At 40.9% G+C, this 18,191-nt stretch overlaps 3 protein-coding genes across 5 annotated transcripts in view; all 3 read left to right on the top strand.

Moving 5' to 3' along the window:
- LOC131047416 (carboxyl-terminal-processing peptidase 3, chloroplastic) overlaps window positions 1-18,191 on the top strand; it is a 190,084-nt gene that overhangs the window by 9,321 nt on the left and 162,572 nt on the right. The gene's annotated exons all lie outside the window — the stretch shown is intronic.
- LOC131875472 (uncharacterized) lies at window positions 5,267-6,721 on the top strand. Of its 2 annotated transcripts, XM_059219837.1 has the most exons (3): window positions 5,267-6,090; window positions 6,203-6,501; window positions 6,611-6,721. In XM_059219837.1, the coding sequence occupies exons 1-3, from the start codon at window positions 5,354-5,356 to the stop codon at window positions 6,622-6,624; spliced, it is 1,050 nt and encodes a 349-aa protein (XP_059075820.1). In that variant the 5' UTR covers window positions 5,267-5,353; the 3' UTR covers window positions 6,625-6,721. The 2 variants fall into 2 exon arrangements, with proteins under 2 accessions (XP_059075820.1, XP_059075819.1); XM_059219836.1 differs by lacking the exon at window positions 6,611-6,721 and having other exon boundaries at window positions 6,203-6,565.
- On the top strand, window positions 6,743-8,386 carry LOC131875471 (uncharacterized). The gene is made up of 3 exons (XM_059219835.1): window positions 6,743-7,008; window positions 7,132-7,543; window positions 7,654-8,386. Exons 1-3 carry the CDS (start codon window positions 6,781-6,783, stop codon window positions 8,250-8,252), a joined length of 1,239 nt encoding a protein of 412 aa, XP_059075818.1. The 5' UTR covers window positions 6,743-6,780; the 3' UTR covers window positions 8,253-8,386.

Here is an 18,191-nt window from a genome sequence, read left to right on the forward strand (position 1 = left end):
CGTTCAAACAATAGAGATTACAAAGCTTTAAGAGAAAGTGCACATGCAATATATTATTCGAAAATGACCTTCACGCAACAATATGTCAAAAACCTCACACTCTCCAAATGAGAGGAGGTAGCCTTATATAGTTGCCTTATATAGTTTTCAGAAAATAAATGAACGACCGAGATCAAACTGTGATCAAGTGCCCAAATTGAAAGTTACAAACCCTAATTAGGGTTTCCCAGAACTCTATTAGTTTGAATGAATGAGAACATTACATGTGGCACAATTGCCATTCTCACTAAAGTATGCATCTAGTTTCCTTTTTCGGATAAATTAGGTTCATTGAATCTGGGCATGTTGACTTGGAGCAATCTGATTGGTCGAAAGATGACGAGGCGCCACTGCAGCGTGAATCACTCCTACTTTTGTTGAGGTGGTGCAGGAGCAGGTATAGGAGCTGGATCAACTCCTTGGGGCGGCAATGGATGCTGCTCTCTTCCTTGAATTTGTGCTTCAATGCGATCAGCAATCACTTCCTCCTCTTCAAGGATAAAGCACATTCGACACCAGTCAGGATAATTTCTTTTTACACTCCAAGCTAAGTTGTATAATTCTGTGATGATGTTTTCTTGCTCGTCGTTGAAATTCACTCTGGTTGTAGTACTCGTTCATCATCTCTTCCTGGTTCAGGTGGAATGATTGATAGGCCCATGAAGCTCGGAAGGAAAATTGTTGAATTTCTTAGAATAATTTCTTGTTGACGACTCTATGCTTGCTTCTTCGTGGCTCCAATTTATGTTGCGCGAGAGGAGGGTGAAAGCTCTAGATAACCCCTTGCAAATATGAAATGATAGGATCAAGCTGTTCGGACATTCACTGTGATCATGCCCTCCTTCTTGATACCCTGAAATGAGGAAATTGGAATTTTCTTTGTGAAACATTTCCCATACTTAGCCAAATTTTGGCTATCTTCACGCTCGGATGAACCTTGCCCATGAACTTGTCCTCAATCCTCCGTTTGGCTTGGAACTCCAGCTGTGGTCTCTATGATGATCCCGCTTCTACTACCATTTGCGACCTGCAAAACCAAAAGAAAATAAGCTAGAAATCTATCTTTTAGTGCAAAGTTTCGAAGGTTAGATGGCAAAATGCTTTGATCTTCCAATTTCTCAACACTTTTAGCTTTGAAACAAGCTGCAAACACTTAGAAGGTCATGCTTGAAAGAAACAACGTTCACTCCAAAATGATCCTCATATCAAAATTTTGGATAAACGCGATAAAGACACCTCCAATATACTCGGAAAATTGAGAAAATTGATAAGTCTGCCCGCCAATCAACTTCACTTTAGACAAAAATGAGAATATAGAAGGAACAAAACTCAGAAAACTTGAAAGTTTTGCCTTCTATTAGTTAATTGGACTCCAAAATCTGCAGATACTTGATAAGAATGAAGTTAAAAAATTAAAACTCCTTCAAAAGTTTGCTCAATCTGCAAGAGATCACCCTGCAACACCTCCAATCTGCAAAATCTTCTTCGAAATAACTCTCAACCTGCAAAATAACTCTCAATATTACTCTTAACTTGTTCAGAAAGTTCGAACCTTATGTGTGAGAATGAAGAAGTGAAGAAGGTATTTGTAATGAAGTTTGAATTTGCAATTAGAAACACGCAAATCTTTTCCAATTCATGTTTCTAATTCGATTTCAACCTTGAGAAAGTTTCCAATTTGATTTTGAGTTGCAATGTCATCTTCCTTAAGTTTGAATTCTTCATCTTACAACTTTCTAATTTGATTTTCCACTTCATATTTGATCTTCAAATATCTCTTTTTAAACTTTCTAATTTGGAACTTAGCTCGAATCTTATGAAGATTTGGATGACATCACCAAGGAATATTCCATATTCTCAATACTTAGCAAATATTTTTGGCTTCACCTTTGACTTAGGCGGACTTCATGAAGTTAATTTCTCATTGTGTTGCAAGGCAAAGTCGGACTTTTATAGAGTGTGAACTTTCCTTATGTTTATGTGCATTTTATGCTCATCATGTTTCCCTCAAGGCGGACTTTTCTTCTACCTCCAAGGCGGACTTTTCATGTTTGAGAACCTTTCACTTCATAGGGCGAAGTTTAATTCTTAGGCTCCCCTACTTTGCTTGGAGGGCGGAGTTTGAAGAGATCACCAAGGGCGGACTTTTGAAGCATCTCCATAGGGCGGAGTTTTAGTCTACCTCCAAGGCGGACTTTTATGACATCTCCAAGGATGGTGGAGTTTTTGATGACTTCACCAAGGGCGGAGTTTTGGATACACCTCATGGCGGAGTTTTGGAAGACCTCTTCAAGGATAGGGCGAAGTTTTGTGCTCCTTCCAAGGCGGACTCTTGGAGGCTCTAGGCAAGGCGGACTTTCATGCCTTCTCAACTTGACTTTGCTTGGAGGGCGGAGTTTTAGTCTACCTCCTCAAGTAAGGCGGACTTTCCTATCTTCCATGATGGCAGACTTTGTGAGCTTCATTCCACTTGCTATCCTCCCACCCTATGGCGGACTTTCTTGCCTCCTTAGACCTCTTTCATGGGCGGACTTTTCATCCCTCTCCACAGGGCGGACTTTTTAGCTCTCTTGCACCATGACCCTTCAAACACTTGGAACGACCAAAAGGGCTTGCTACAATCAATGCAAGGGTGGACTTGGAGAGATTTGTCACCTTGGGCAGACTTTTAGAAGACTATCTAAGGGCGGACTTTTTTGATCTTGAGCACCTTTCACTTCATCCATAGGGCGGACTTTTGGAGTTATGCAACTTGCTTGGAGGGTGGACTTTTGAGCTTCCAACTTCATGGCGGACTTTGAGTGGTTACCTCCAAAGCGGACTTTGAAGACTTCACCAAGGGCGGAGTTTTAGAGACTCCTCAGACCTCTTTCATGGGCGGAGATTGAAGAAACCAATAAGGGCAGACTTTTGAGAGATCACCAAGGCGGACTTTTAGACTACCTCCAATGCTAGGGCGGACTTTTGAAAGACCACCACTTGGGCGTACTTTTGATCTCTCTCCATAGGGCGGAGTTTAGACACATGCTTCAAGTGTGGACTTTCATAGACATCCGTTCATCATCATTCCATAGGGCGGAGTTTTGAGTGATTACCACCATGGGCGGACTTTTGAGTGGCTACCTCCAAGGCGGACTTTGAAGTGTGCACTTTGAGGATGGAACAACTCTTGACACCAAGTCTGTTCTGTCTGTATATGAAATATAACATTTAAGTATGAGTGGTATTTATATTTCATATATATTGTCAGGATGTTTGAGAGTGGTTTCAGATCTCTAGGACTTATAATGCAAATTCTAGTTTTTAGGAGATCTTTTAAAATTTCAGACTTAGTCAAATTTCAGGCCAAATCAGGATGACATATGCGAATTTCCAGACAGATAATTTTTCGAGCTGATTATCTCTTGAATGTGCCATGACCCCCTAAAATATAGGAACTTAGCTTTTTGGGTCAAAACTTTAAAATTCTCGATAACTTTCGACGCATGCCAGTGCCACTAGTGCAAACCCTAGGTCCCCACTCCAAAAAAGCAAAAAGCAGGCGTCCCTAAAAAATAGGGAAAACTTTCTAAAAATAACCATACTGGGGATTGAGCTAAAATGCCCAAAACGAAACTTCCTAAAAAATAGGAAAAAGCAAAAAAGCAAACTTTCTAAAAATAGAAAGTTGTTCAAATTCGTTCAAATCAATTACGTTCTTCGTCCTTTGGCCTTTCTAGGCACTTTGACGGTATCCGGACTCTGTTATCACTTGGCTTGCAAAAACTGACTTTCAATCTTTTAGACTCAAACCATTCAAAACTTGATAGAACTAAAGCAGAAGGCCACGAGCATTAACAAAAACCCTAGAAAGCAGGAAAAAAGGGAGGGTCCCCATTTGAACTTAGATTAAATATTTAGGATCTTGATGACTAAGTGATGGGTATTCTCACTATACTCTTAATACATAACAAATATATTCCTAAATTTCCAATTACTGGTTCAGAAAAGCACAGTGTTAGATCATCATCATACAGACCTTAGCTCAAGCGACTTTATGTTGGTGTCTGTTTTATCATCTACCAAACATTAGAATAAGATACCCAAAGGTATTATATCCTCTCTTGAAAAATCACTACTGATTCCAAGGTCTATATGTGCGAACAAGCGACTTTAGTGGGATAGCTACTCAGGTAGTGTTTGCTGAAAATCTCAAGGGGGACTTACGTTAACAATTGCCTTTGAAGCTGCTGGACTTAGACGGATTTAGCAATTTTAGGCTCTCTCTCTCTCTTTTTTTTTTAGATTTTCTGGGATTTAGACTTTCAAAAAAAAGGGAAAGAGGGAATAGGGTTAAGAAGGCTGATCTAATCTTACGAACTCCGGAGACGGTATCAACTGGGTGCTCTTGGGAAACGACACTTTGCTTCGCCACACTGAGGACAACTACACAAAGCAGGTGCAATCTTCAATGGGTTGTGCTTATGATTGAAATATTGGCATGCACAGAGGATAGGCTCAGACTAACTTTGCACAGTGAAATGGAAATCATCCATTCACCAAAAGTATGACTAGAGATACACCGTCAATTAACACTTATCAAATCCTTCATTCAATTCTAATAACATGAAAGCAAATCTAAATTAATTTTAACTAAAGTGTTGAGGAAATTGAAACCATGCTAATCATTCAAACCAAAGATGACATACTCGCCGAAAACTCGGCAAGTGACAAAAACTCGCCGAGTTTTTGGGCCTGGCGAGTAGTAATGACTTCTACTCGCCAGGAAAACTCGCCGAGTTTTTGGCGAGTTTTTGCCAAAAACTCGACGAGTTTTTGAGTGTTTCCTTTACAGCGGAAAACGGCTTAAAAATTCATTTATTTTTTGTTTTCCAATTATGTTTTGGGCTGAGAAGGGGGAAACTCATTTGGAAGGCTTGGAAGGTGATTTGGGGTGGTTATTGAATGATTCCAAGTGGATTTGAAGGGGATTTGAAGGGAAAATCAGATTCCAGGTTTTTTTCTATGCTTTTTTAAAACAATTTGTTTATTTTTTGTTGCATTTAGATTGATTACAAATGATTCCTAGGTAGTCTAAATCATTTCTAAGTTATTTACACAAGATTTAACACAAGTCTTGTTGAATTTTCACAATTTTTTTGAAGAATCTAGTTTTCAAAAAAAAATTCAAACCCTACTTTTAAAAAAAAAAAACTTCGAATGATGTCTAAATTTATTTAAACTAATGTAGATAGTTTGCTTAGTGCTAAATTGTTTAACTAAAATGTTAATTTTTTTTTGCACTTTGTATGTGTAGGTTAAGTAAGCATTAATCATGGCAAGGGAGCAATGGCCACTAGATCCATGCCCATCTGGATTTATAGGCACCCGTCCTAGAGGTGCTAGAGATGGGGCATGGAGGTATGCTTATGAGGGACCCGATCCTGGGTCAATTATATGCATAAAGTGTGAGAGAATACTTCATGGAGGCATCAACCGCCTCAAATACCACCTTGCAGGAATAGATAGGCATGATGCTAGAGCATGCCCTGGGACCAATGAAGAAATAAAAAGACAAATGAATGCCCTACTTGCAGCTGGGGAAGAGAAGAAATTGCAAAGGGAGAGGGCAAAACTAGCCATGAGATCAGCCATAGCTGAATCTCAAGGTGTTTCTATTGACCTTGAAGAGGAAGAAGAAGCACTTGAGGGCATAGTGGGCTCTCGGCGTGGCCCACGTATCCGCAAACCGACCATCAACTCGCCCATTGCTTCTGCTTCCTCTAGTAGAGTACCTGGCCGGGGCCCTGTTCCACTTCCATCACAACGATCAGGGTCGATAGGTGATTATTTTGTGCCCAGAAACACACCTGGAGGACAACCATCATTAGAGGCTAGTGGATGGAATAAGGAGGTACATGAGAAAACTAACATTGCAGTTGCTGATTTTTGGTACTTCAACAACATTGCATTCAATGTGGCGGAGAATGCTTATTGGCTGAATTTGGTGACTGCTATGACAGTTTCAGGAAAGGGGTACAAGGCCCCTTCTCGCAGGGATTTGAGTGGGAGGTTAGTAAATTACTACATAGTCCACTTGATTTCATTTTTAATTATTTTTTAGATTTCTTGTTTATTAAATCAAAATTGTGTACTAATACCTAATTTCACTTTGCACTTACAGGTTGCTCACAAATGCAGTTGCTAGGGCAAGAGAAGTGATGGAGGATCAAAAAATTGATTGGGCAAATTATGGCTGCACCATTCTTTCTGATGGGTGGACAGATGGCAAGAACCGCACCATCATCAATTTTTTGGTCGCTTGCAAGGACAATGTAGTGTTCTTGAAATCTGTTGATGCCTCCAACAAGGTGAAAAATGCAGAAACATTGGCTGGAATGTTGGAGCATGTTATCATGGAGGTGGGGGTAGAGAATGTGGTGCAAATCATCACAGATAATGCAGCAGCATATGTGTCAGCAGGTAGAATCCTTTTGAATTATCACCTTTAGGCATTAGCAATATTCTCATTTGTTGTGGGCTTTGTTTTACTTGGTTGCATATTTCTTAAGAATAAATTCTTCTTTTGCAGGAAGAATCCTCTAAGAGAGGCACCCCACTCTTTTTTGGACACCTTGTGCAGCACATGTCCTTGACCTTCTTTTGGAGGACATAGGAAAACTTGAGTGGGTGACTCCAGTTGTGGAAGATGCAAGGAGGATCACCAAATATATCTACAATCACCCTTGGGTCCTAAATTTGATGAGACAACACACGCAAGGGAAAGATTTGGTGAGAGCTGGTGTCACAAGGTTTGCAACGATTTTCTTGACGTTGCAAAGCATTCTTGCTGCATTGACTTCTTTGAAACAAATGTTTGTGAGTGGAGAATGGCTTAACTCACCTTATTCAAAGAAGCCTGAAGGAGAGGCTGTCGCATGCATAGTCTTCGACAACCAATTTGCACAAAGGGCTGCAGAGATTGTGAAGGTTGTTACTTCAAAACTTTAATTTTTAAATTTTAGTTATTCTTGATTCAAGTCTCTCATTACTAATTTGTAACTTCATTATTTAAATTTTGATCTTTTTGTAATTTGTATTTTTCAATTGTAGGTGTCAGAGCCCTTGGTTCGAGTTCTTCGCTTGGTGGATGGGGATAAAACCCCAATGGGATATCTTTATGAGGCCATGGATAGGGCCAAAGAGTCTATCAAAAATTACTACAAGGGGGATAGGCTCAAATTTGATCCCATTTGGGAAATTGTTGATAGGAGGTGGAACAATCAGCTCCACCAACCCATTCATGCAGCAGGGTACTTCCTCAACCCTTGTTTTAGGTTCGGGGGTTCTTACTCAGATTCGAATGGAGAAGTCATGGAGGGCCTCAGTACATGCATTGAGAGGATGGTACCTAATGTTGAGGAGAGAGACCTCATTGTGAGTGAGCTCCAAAATTATGAGAGAGGAAGGGGTAAGCTATTCTCTTCAGAGCTGGCTAGGAGAGGAAGAACCACTCAAACCCCAGGTATAACATTTGCCATTTGGATTTTGGGATCTAAAGACTAAAATGATTGATAAATTATGTTTTCTCTTTTCTCTTTGCTTTCTAACTTTTCCATTTTATTTATTTTGCAGATGCTTGGTGGCAAAATTGGGGTGGAAACACCCCACATCTCAAAAAATTTGCCCTCAGAGTCTTATGTCAGCCTTGCAGTTCATCCAATTGTGAGCGCAATTGGAGCTTGTTTGAAGCAATCCACACGAAGAAGAGGAGCAAGTTAGCGCAGAAACGGCTCAATGACCTTGTCTACGTGCAATATAATCTTCGATTGCGCGTAAAGAAGGTAGAGGAACTAGAAGGTGGTCCAATTGACTTGGATGATATAGATCCTTACAGTGATTGGACATCACAGGAGCAGCCTCCATTGTTTTCCGACACTGACATCACTGATTCGGAGAGGCAGGCTATGGAGGAGGGGGGTGGATTTGGTTTCAGGCTGGATGACATTGAGGAGGATGAGGATGAGGATGAGGATGAGGATTCATTGCCAGTGCCAGAGGCAGGTGGAGACATAGCTTCATCCAGGATGCAGGATGAGTCTCAATCAACCATACCGAGCGAGGAGGCACAGTCACGCCCAGTCCCACAGCAGACTTATACGACTAGACAGTCTAGACCCTCTAGTTCTACCTCTCCCCATGTTTTTGCTAGAGCTGGGAAGAGGAAGTTGTAATTGTAATTTGTGATGATGTATTTACTTTTGGTTTTACAAAAACTATTTAGTAATTTACTATTTTGCTTCAGGCTTCCAGCCATCAGCATTCCTCATGAGGATGCGATTTTGTAGACACTTTGCATTTAAATATATCTAGAATCAGCTTGTTTCTTTTGTGTTATTATTTATTGACTCATTGGATGCATCTTCTCATTAAAAATTGCAAAAAAAATGCGTTTTTTACTAAGTTTAAGCGTGTTTTTAAGTTGCCGAGTTTTTCCCGAGTTTTCGCTGAGTTTTTTTCCCAGGGGCTTGGCGAGTCGAGCCGAGTCGCGAGTAGTTCAACTATGATTCAAACAATAGAGATTACAAAGCTTTAAGAGAAAGCGCACATGCAATATATTATTCGAAAATGACCTTCACGCAACAATATGTCAAAAACCTCACACTCTCCAAATGAGAGGAGGTAGTCTTATATAGTTTTCAGAAAATAAATGAACGACTGAGATCAAACAGTGATCAAGGGCCCAGATTGAAAGTTATAAACCCTAATTAGGGTTTCCCAGAACTCTATCAGTTTGAATGAATGAGAACGTTACATGTGGCACAGTTACCATTCTCACTAAAAAATGCGTCTAGTTTCCTTTTCGGATAAGTCAAGTTCATTGAATCTAGGCATGTTGACTTGGAGCAATCTGATTGGCCGGAAGATGATGAGCCGCCACCGCAGAGTGAGTCACTCCTAATCTTGTTGAGGCGGTGCAGGAGCAGGTACGGGAGCTGGATCAACTCCTTGGGGCGACAATGGATGTTGCTCTCTTCCTTGAATCTGTGCTTCAATGTGATCAGCAATCATTTCCTTCTCTTCAAGGATAAAGCACATTCGACACTAGTCAGGATAATTTCTTTTTACACTCCAAGCTAAGCTGTATAATTCTGTGATGATGTTTTCTTGTTCGTTGTTGAAATTCAAGTTTGGCTGTAGTACTGGTTCAGGATCTCTTCCTGGTTTAGGAGGAATGATTGGCAGGCCCATGAAGTTCGGAAGGAAAATTGTTGAATTTCTTAGAATAATTTCTTGTTGACGACTCTATGCTTGCTTCTTCGTGGTCCTAATTTATGTTGCGTGAGAGGAGGGTGAAAGCTCTAGATAACCCCTTGCAAATATGAAATGATAGGATCAAGTTGTTCAGACATTCGTTGTGATCATGCCCTCCTTCTTTATACCCTGAAATTTGGAGAAGAATTTCTCCATGCCTTCATCATAAAAATTGGAATTTTCTTTATGAAACATTTCCCATACTTAGCCAAATTTTGGCTATATTCACGCTCGAATGAACCTTGCCCGTGAACTTGTCCTCAATCCTCTGTTTGACTTGAAACTCCAGCTGTGGTCTTTATGATGATCCCGCTTCTACTACCATCTGCGACCTGTAAAACCAAAGGAATTTAAGTTAGAAACCAGAACTTAGTTTAAATATTTAGGATCTTGATGACTAAGTGGTGGGTATTCTCACTCTACTCTTGATACTTAGTCACAAAAAGATGGAATTTTTCACATATAAACTCCACATTTTTACGATTTCAATCCAAAACCAGGTCTTGTAATCTTGAAAACCCTCATCCCATTCAGTCCAACATGATCTTTCTTACTGAAAATCACCTCCAACGAACTTGGAAAACTCAGAAAATGAGAAAATTGATAAGTCTGCCCACCAATCAACTTCACCTTTGACAGAAATGAGAATATAGAAGGAACAAAATGCAGAAAACTTGAAAGTTTTGCCTTCTACTAGCTACTTGATTGGACTCCAAAATCTGCAGATACTTGATAAAAAAGAGGCTGAAAAATTAAAACTCCTTCAAAATTTCGTTTAATTTGCAAGAAATCTCCCTGCAACACCTCCAATCTGCAATAAAACTTCTTAAAAACCCTCAGACTTGCAAGAAGCTTGCTTGAAAATGCTCTCTCTTCATAAAATTCGAACTCTTATTGTGCAATAATGAGAGGAGAGATTGTTTATTTGTATTCAAACTTAAATTCAAAGTTAGAAACACGCAAATGCACTTCCATTCTTGACTTCTATTCGATCTTGCTCATGGAGGAAGTTTCTAAGTTTAAATGAATTTGTACAATCATCTCCTTCTATTCGAACCTCTTTACTCTTGCAAATTTCTAAATTGATTTTAGTCCATAAATTCGAACTTGATCTTGAGATATCTTCTTTCAAAACTTTCTAATTCAATCCACAGTTCGAATTTCCTAAAGATTTGGATGACATCACCAAGGAATATTCTCCTTTCCTTAATACTTAGCAAGTATTTTTGGCTTCATCTTTGACTTAGGCGGACTTCATGAAGTTTATTTCTCATTGTGTTGCAAGGCAAAGTCGGACTTTTATAACTTTCCTTATGTTTATGTGCACTTCAAGTCTTAACTTTATTACATTTCCCTCAAGGCGGACTTTTTTGAAGTATCACCAAGGGCGGAGTTTAAGTGTTGCTTTGAAACCATCTTCTAGGTGGAGTTTGGAGAGATAGGCATCTTCCTTCATCACCTTAGGCGGACTTTTGAGAGATCATCAAGTAGGGCGGACTTTTGTGTGATCACCAAGAGGGCAGATTTTTGAGTGACCACCAAGGCGGACTTTCTTGCCTTGAACACCTTTCACTTCATAGGGCGGAGTTTTAGTCTACCTCCACAAGCATGGCAGACTTTTAGGCTTCCACCCAGTATGGCGGAGTTTGATGACTTCTCAACTTGACCTTGCTTGGAGGGCGGGGTTTGATGGCTTCTCAAGCAAGCGGACTTTTGGATAACCTCTTCAAGGCGGACTTAGGATGACCTCTAAGCAAGGCGGAGTTTTAGGAAGACTTCTTCAAGCATAGGGCAGAGTTTTTGGTAGGTCACCATGGTGGACTTTGGAAACCACTCCCAGGGCGGACTTTTGAGACCACTCTACAACTTCATGGAGGGCGGTCCTTGAAGACACCTCGACCAAGGCGGAGTTTTAGTCTACCTCCTCAAGCATGGCAGACTTTTGTGCTCTCTCCAACATGGTGGACTTTCTTCACTTCTCATTTTCTTCCTTCATAACCTGATGAGGTTGCAATACTTTGTTCTCTTGATATAGGACTAAGATGCTCATTCCAGATGCATTTCCTTGGCAATTTTGATAATCCTAAGTGACATCTAGTTTGGTTGATGGCCTCTTCACATAGAGAACAAGTGAATTCTGAATGTGGTTCATTGTGAATCCGACACCAATGAGGGAGCAAAACGGCCTTTAAGTGGACATTACCTTGCTCTATCTGATTTTGAGTTCTAGGTATGAACCTTGTGAAAGGATCATTTCCATTGCCCTCATCGTCTGGCTTTATGCACAATTCTGGTTTTGGAACATCCCAAAAGAAAATTTTGCCTTGTAGAACCAATTCTATCCTTGACAAGAATGCCAAGCAATTGATCTCATCATGCTCGGTCGTTTCATGAATCCAGCACCTCCCTGGTATGGCAAATCGAGACAACTTGATCTTGATGTTGACATTTTCTCTTTAGGACACTTATTTTGATCTTCCTCCCACGTGATTCTCTTCATTTCTTTCCCCATTTTCTGCAAAAGAAACAAATAAGCATCAACGCACATGATTTATAACCTTTTCACGCTTCTATTTTGACCTGATCTCTCATTCTGATTTCATGTTATTTTTCACTCAATTTAATCAAAAGTACATGCTATAGGTGCAATTAGGCCAAATTAGGAGGGACTGTACATATCTCCAAAGAATTTCGGTCTAAATCATGGGCAAGGTATATGGAAATTTTGCTTCAAATCAAGAGCAAAGGACATGATTTGGTGTATACATATCATTCAGCCTCTTACTCAAACCTTAAGTGTTTTAGTCGCTTTAATGCTGAATTAGCCTTCAAAAAGACCTTAGGAATAATTTTGCTCAATGTCTTTGACAAGGTACACTCCAAATTTCGCTCTAAACCATCAGCAAGGTACATACATGACCTTAGGAAAAATTTACTCTAGCCCCTTTGGAAGGTACATGTTCCAAGTAAGAAATTCGCTTCATGTCCTTTGCAAGGTACATGAACTTAGGAAGAAATTCGCTCTAGGACCTTAGCAAGGACAAGGTCAAGGTAAGAAAATTCGCCCCATGCCCTTTCCAAGGACAGGGTCAAGGTAGAAAATTCGCTACATGTCCTCTCCAAGGACAGGGTCCAAGGTAAGAAATTCGCTCCATGTACTTTGCAAGGACAAGACTTGAAGCAAAATTTTGCTCTAGGCCTTTGGCAAGGTACATGGTTTTGAGTTGACCCTTAGTTCAATTTCTTCCTCTTTCTTCCACCTCATTGATTTGAGCCTTAAGATTTCCAATCTTTCCACATGAAAGCATCATCAATTTGACCTTTGAGAGCACCTACGGAGGAAATTCACTCTAAGACCTTTGTGAGGTACATGCCTTGATAAAAATTTCGTTCTTGGTCCTTGGTAAGGTACGGGAGCTAAATGCAAAAAATTGCTATGAGACCTTTGCAAGGTATGGGATCTATGTTCTTAGTAAGGTACGGGGTGTCATGTGAAATTCAAGGAGGACACAATTTATTCAACTAAGGTTTACTCTTGTAGCTAGAAATATGATCAGATAACACAAGAAACCTAGGCATGATCCAAGGGGTTCTAGATCTACTTTCATGCTTAGAACGGACTGTCTTCACTCCACCCTAAGGAGACCAACCTGACTTGATGACCCTCTAGCTACTTGAGAAACTCTATTCCTTCAATGCAAAGATTAATAGCAAAGATTCTAAGACAACCTAGAAAGTAAAAAGTGGGGGTCCCCATTTGCAATGGGGTGATGTGTGAATACCTCACTACAGGTTGTCACTACAAAACAAAATCTGATCGGTTGTCACAACAAAACAAAATCTGTTTTTTCTGCTAAAGGACAAGAGTGCATAGTTGGCAGCCAACACTGCCGTTCACGCTATGTGGCCCCATTTCACGGGTTCATCACAGTCCTCCTGTCCCCTAATTGCTTGACCTCAAGCGATTTCATTCAATTCCTTTCTAGGTTGCATATTCTAGTGGTGGTCCCTTCCACTTGATCAAGTATTCTGGAATAGCTTTGTTACGTAATCTCTTTTCCCTTACATCCAAAACAGATTCAGGCTCAAGGATCAATTTTCTTTCATAGTCCAGTGGAGGGAGATCTATGGATGGCTTGATTTGCTGTCTAAGGGCTTTCTTTAAGCATGAAACATTGAAAGTATTGTGAATCTTGCTGTCGGGAGGTAATTCCAACTCATAAGCAACCTGTCCCACCTTTTTAATCACCCGATAAGGACCATAAAAGCGTGGTTGTAACTTCTCTTTTCCTCTTCCCTTCATAGATGATTGCCTAAAAGGTTGTATCCTCAAAAACACGAAATCACCCTCTTCAAATGCTCTTTTTGTTCAATGTCTATCTGCATACAACTTCTTCTAACTTTGGGCATATCGCAAGTTATCTTTGAGGGCTTCCAGAATATCCTTGCTTTGTTGAGTCAAATCCTTAGTACTAGGTACTCTACTATAAGTGAGAATCAGATCCACAAAAGAAGTTGCATCATAGCCGTACAATGCTTTAAAGGGGGACATCCCAATCGACATATGGTAAGTTGTATTGTAGCAGTATACCCCAAGATGTAGCCATCTGACCCAAGATGCTTGTTCACCTGTTGCGAAGTTTCGTAAATATCCTTCAATCCATTTGTTCACTATCTCTGTTTGTCCATCTGTTTGTGGATGATAATTGGTGCTGGGTGTCAATTCCGTTCTTGCCAAAATAGGCTGAGAAATTTGCTGTCTCTGTCACTTACAATCGTTTTTGGCAACCCATGTAGTCTAAAAATCTCACTAAAGAAAAAAAGTTCAGCCACTTGGGGTGCCTTAAAGTCTGATGATATAGCATAAAAGTGTGCATACTTGGTAAGTCTATCGACCACCACATAAACAAACAATCCTTGCCTTGGGCCTTGGACAAACTGGCAATAAAATCCATAGATATGCTTTCCCATTTTTGCTTAGGAATAGGTAGAGGCTGTAGTAATCCTGCTGGAAAAACATGCTCAACTTTGTTTTGTTGACATTCTTTACATTCCCTTACATGCTGCATCACATCCTTCTTCAATCCTTTCCACGAGAAATGCTCCCGTACTTGTTTATATGTTTTGTAAAACCTTAGATGGCCAGCCAATGGAGTGTCATGGCATGCCTTTAATATTTTTTCCTTCATTTTAGATTCAGGTGTAATATATACTCGCCCCTTGTAGAGAATCAACTCATTCACTATTTTGAGCCTGTCATCTTGCACCTTGCCCTCCAAGATATCACTCGCAAATGAATTTTTTACATACTCTGCTATAATCAATGCTCTCCAATCAGTAGATATATTAGAAATAGAATGCAAATGAGGTTTCTGAGATAGAGCATCCACCACTATATTTCTGTTTCCCTTCACATACTCAATATCAAAATTGTAAGCCTGGATTTTGCTGACCCACTTTTGCTGTACATTTCCTTATTATAAATGGAAAACTTACGTTCAGCCTCCATAAGCTTCCTACTCTCAAATTCTATAGGGTGTTTGTTCTTCATTAGAACAACTCCTATTCCCTCTCTAGATGCATCACACTCTAAGACAAAAGGAAGTGAAAAATTTGGAATTGCCAAGACGGGACACAAACTCATTACCTCCTTAAGCTTATCAAAAGCTTGCTAGGCCAATGTTGTCCATATAAATGCTCCTTTCTTGGTTAGATTTGTTAAGGGGGCTGTCAATTGTGAAAACCTGCTCCCCTTTGTAGATGCATCACACTCTAAGACAAAAGGAAGTGAAAAATTTGGAATTGCCAAGACGGGACACGAACTCATTACCTCCTTAAGCTTATCAAAAGCTTGCTAGGCCAATGTTGTCCATATAAATGCTCCTTTCTTGGTTAGATTTGTTAAGGGGGCTGTCAATTGTGAAAACCCGCTAATGAACCTCTGGTAGTAGCTGCATAGCCCCACAAATCCCCTCAACTGCGTCAAGTTGTTGGGTCTAGGCCATTCTTGGATGGCTTTGATTTTATCCTCACCAACACATACTCCATGTTTGCTGATCTTGAAGCCCAAATATAGGATTTCTTGTAACCCAAACTCACACTTGGAAGCTTTAGCATAAAAGGACTACTGCTCTAAGATTCCCAACACCTCATCTAAGTGTTTAAGATCTTCCCAAGATTTGCTATAAACTAAGATGTCATCAAAAAAGATAAGACCAAATTTCCTTAATCGCTGAATAAATACCTAGTTCATACATGATTGAAAAGTTGCTGGAGCATTTGTTAAACCAAAGGGCATCACCAAGAATTCATAGTGCTCATAGTGACACCGAAATGCTGTCTTGTGTATGTCTTCATCCCGAACTTTGATCTGATGGTATCTTGAATGCAAATCAATTTTGGAGAAGAAGCTAGCTACATGTAACTCATCAATCAATTCATCAATGTGTGGTATTGGGTAATGATTCTTTATAGTCTTCTTCTTGAGAGCTCGGTAAACAATGCACATCCTCATCAATTGATATCAGATTGTGACCAAGGTACAAATAAAATTTTAAAATTACCTAATAACATAAATTTGTGATGTCCTAGATGTAATTAAATAATAAATTTAATTACTTTATTGTAAGGCCCCAAACTTAATAACAATCTTTCGGGCCCTTTTATTTAATTAGATTAGACAAGTCTTGGTTGGTCATGTCGGCCCGTTTGTAACCCTTCGGGAAGTTTCCCGGAGCCCATATATATGGCGGAGTTAGTCTTTGTCATAGGTAGGCGAATTTTGGTATTTTCTCTTGTTTGTGCAAATTCCAGTTGGAGTTCAGCTTGTCTGTCATTTCGGAGGCAAGAGATCCTCCCTACTTGGCATCCGCAGTTTCGGTGGGAGTCCTCCTCACCCTAGTCTGCTTCTGTTCCGAGTCTGTGTAATCTGCTGTGCGATCATTATCAATATAATTTCCTGTGCATGTGCGAATATTCATTATCTACACCTAAGTCTCTTGTGCCTGTGATAATAATAATTCATTCCACTATGCTATACAACTTCAAACTGACTAAGTATCTGAAGGGCTCGAGGGCGGAACTTGGCGAGCATACACCCACCGTATGACCCATTACCGTACACCTCCATCCAACACCCACCGTATGGCCCACGACTGTACCCCCATCCAACTCCAACCGCACCTCTGCACCTTCACCGTACGGTCACACCGTACTGACATCCCTCCTCACACCACTGTACATCCTCTGCACCGTACGGTCTCCCTCACTCCACCGTATGACATTCACACCGTACTGCCACCCCTCACACCACTGTACGACATTTGCACCGTACGACCCTCTCCTCATCCCACCGTACGACCACTCCTCTCACCATCGTACGGCCTTTTCCCTTGCCTCGCCAGCCACACCGTACAGTTAGGGAACATTACAGCTGTGATGTCCCCAATGTAATTAAATAATAAATTTAATTACTTTATTGTAAGGCCCCAAACTTAATAACAATCTTTCGGGCCCTTTTATTTAATTAGATTAGACAAGTCTTGGTTGGTCGTGTCGGCTCGTTTGTAACCCTTTGGGAAGTTTCCAGGAGCCCATATATATGGCCGAGTTAGTCTTTGTCATAGGTAGGCGAATTTTGGTATTTTCTCTTGTTTTTGCGAATTCCAGTTGGAGTTCAGCTTGTCTGTCATTTCGGAGGTGAGAGATCCTCCCTACTTGGCATCCGCAGTTTCGGTGGGAGTCCTCCTCACCCTAGTTTGCTTCTGTTCCGAGTCTGTGTAATCTGTTGTGCGATCATTATCAATATAATTTCTGTGCATGTGCGAATATTCATTATCTACACCTAAGTCTCTTGTGCCTGTGATAATAATAATTCATTCCACTACGCTATACAACTTCGAACTGACTAAGTATCTGAAGGGCTCGAGGGCGGAACTTGGCGAGCATACACCCACCGTACGGCCCACTACTGTACACCTCCATCCAACACCCACCGTACGGCCCACTACCGTACCCCCATCCAACTCCAACCGCACCTCTGCACCTTCACCGTACGGTCACATCGTACTGCCACCCCTCACGCCACCGTACAGTCTTCACTCCACCATACGACATTTGCACCGTACGATCCTCTCCTCATCCCATCGTACGACCACTCTTCTCACCACCGTACGACCTTTTCCCTTGCCTCGCCAGCCACACCGTATAGTTAGGGAACATTACAGTGGTATTAGAGCTTGTGATCTTGCCAGCCTGTCGTGTAGTGGATGCAAGTGTACACCAGAAGGAGGTACCGTTCAGCCGATCGAATGGGGGAACCACAGGATCCTGCAAGAGAAGTCATGGCACTATTAAGGGAGCTAACCAAAAGCCAAGCTCATCTCAACGACACCTTAACTAGAGGAGAGCAACGTCAACAAATCATGGAGGAAACCTTATGACAATTGGCCTTGGGGAAAATGAATGGAGAACAGAATGGGCAGGGCGATGATTCGGTCATGGGAAGGTCAAACGTCCAATGCTCACATTCACGGCTGCTGATGCCGACTTTTCCTCAGAAAACAGAAGCAGATTAGGGTGAGGAGGACTCCCACTGAAACCGCGGATGCCAAGTAGGGAGGATCTCTCACCTCCGAAATGACAGACAAGCTGAACTCCAACTGGAATTCGCACAAACAAGAGAAAATACCAAAATTCGCCTACCTATGACAAAGACTAACTCTACCATATATATGGGCTCCGGGAAACTTCCCGAAGGGTTACAAACGGGCCGGCACGACCAACCAAGACTTGTCTAATCTAATTAAATAAAAGGGCCCGAAAGATTGTTATTAAGTTTGGGGCCTTCCAATAAAGTA

This window comes from Cryptomeria japonica, chromosome 4 (genome assembly GCF_030272615.1).
Source record: "Cryptomeria japonica chromosome 4, Sugi_1.0, whole genome shotgun sequence".
NCBI classification, from domain to species: Eukaryota; Viridiplantae; Streptophyta; class Pinopsida; order Cupressales; family Cupressaceae; genus Cryptomeria; species Cryptomeria japonica.

Coding starts and splice junctions, on each gene's coding strand:
- LOC131875472 (XM_059219836.1), top strand. CDS start 5,354: ATGGCAAGGGAGCAATGGCCACTAGATCCATGCCCATCTGGATTTATA. Junction 6,091..6,202: donor CGCAGGGATTTGAGTGGGAG/GTTAGTAAATTA, acceptor TTGCACTTACAG/GTTGCTCACAAATGCAGTTG.
- LOC131875471 (XM_059219835.1), top strand. CDS start 6,781: ATGAGACAACACACGCAAGGGAAAGATTTGGTGAGAGCTGGTGTCACA. Junction 7,009..7,131: donor GGGCTGCAGAGATTGTGAAG/GTTGTTACTTCA, acceptor TTTCAATTGTAG/GTGTCAGAGCCCTTGGTTCG. Junction 7,544..7,653: donor AAGAACCACTCAAACCCCAG/GTATAACATTTG, acceptor TTTATTTTGCAG/ATGCTTGGTGGCAAAATTGG.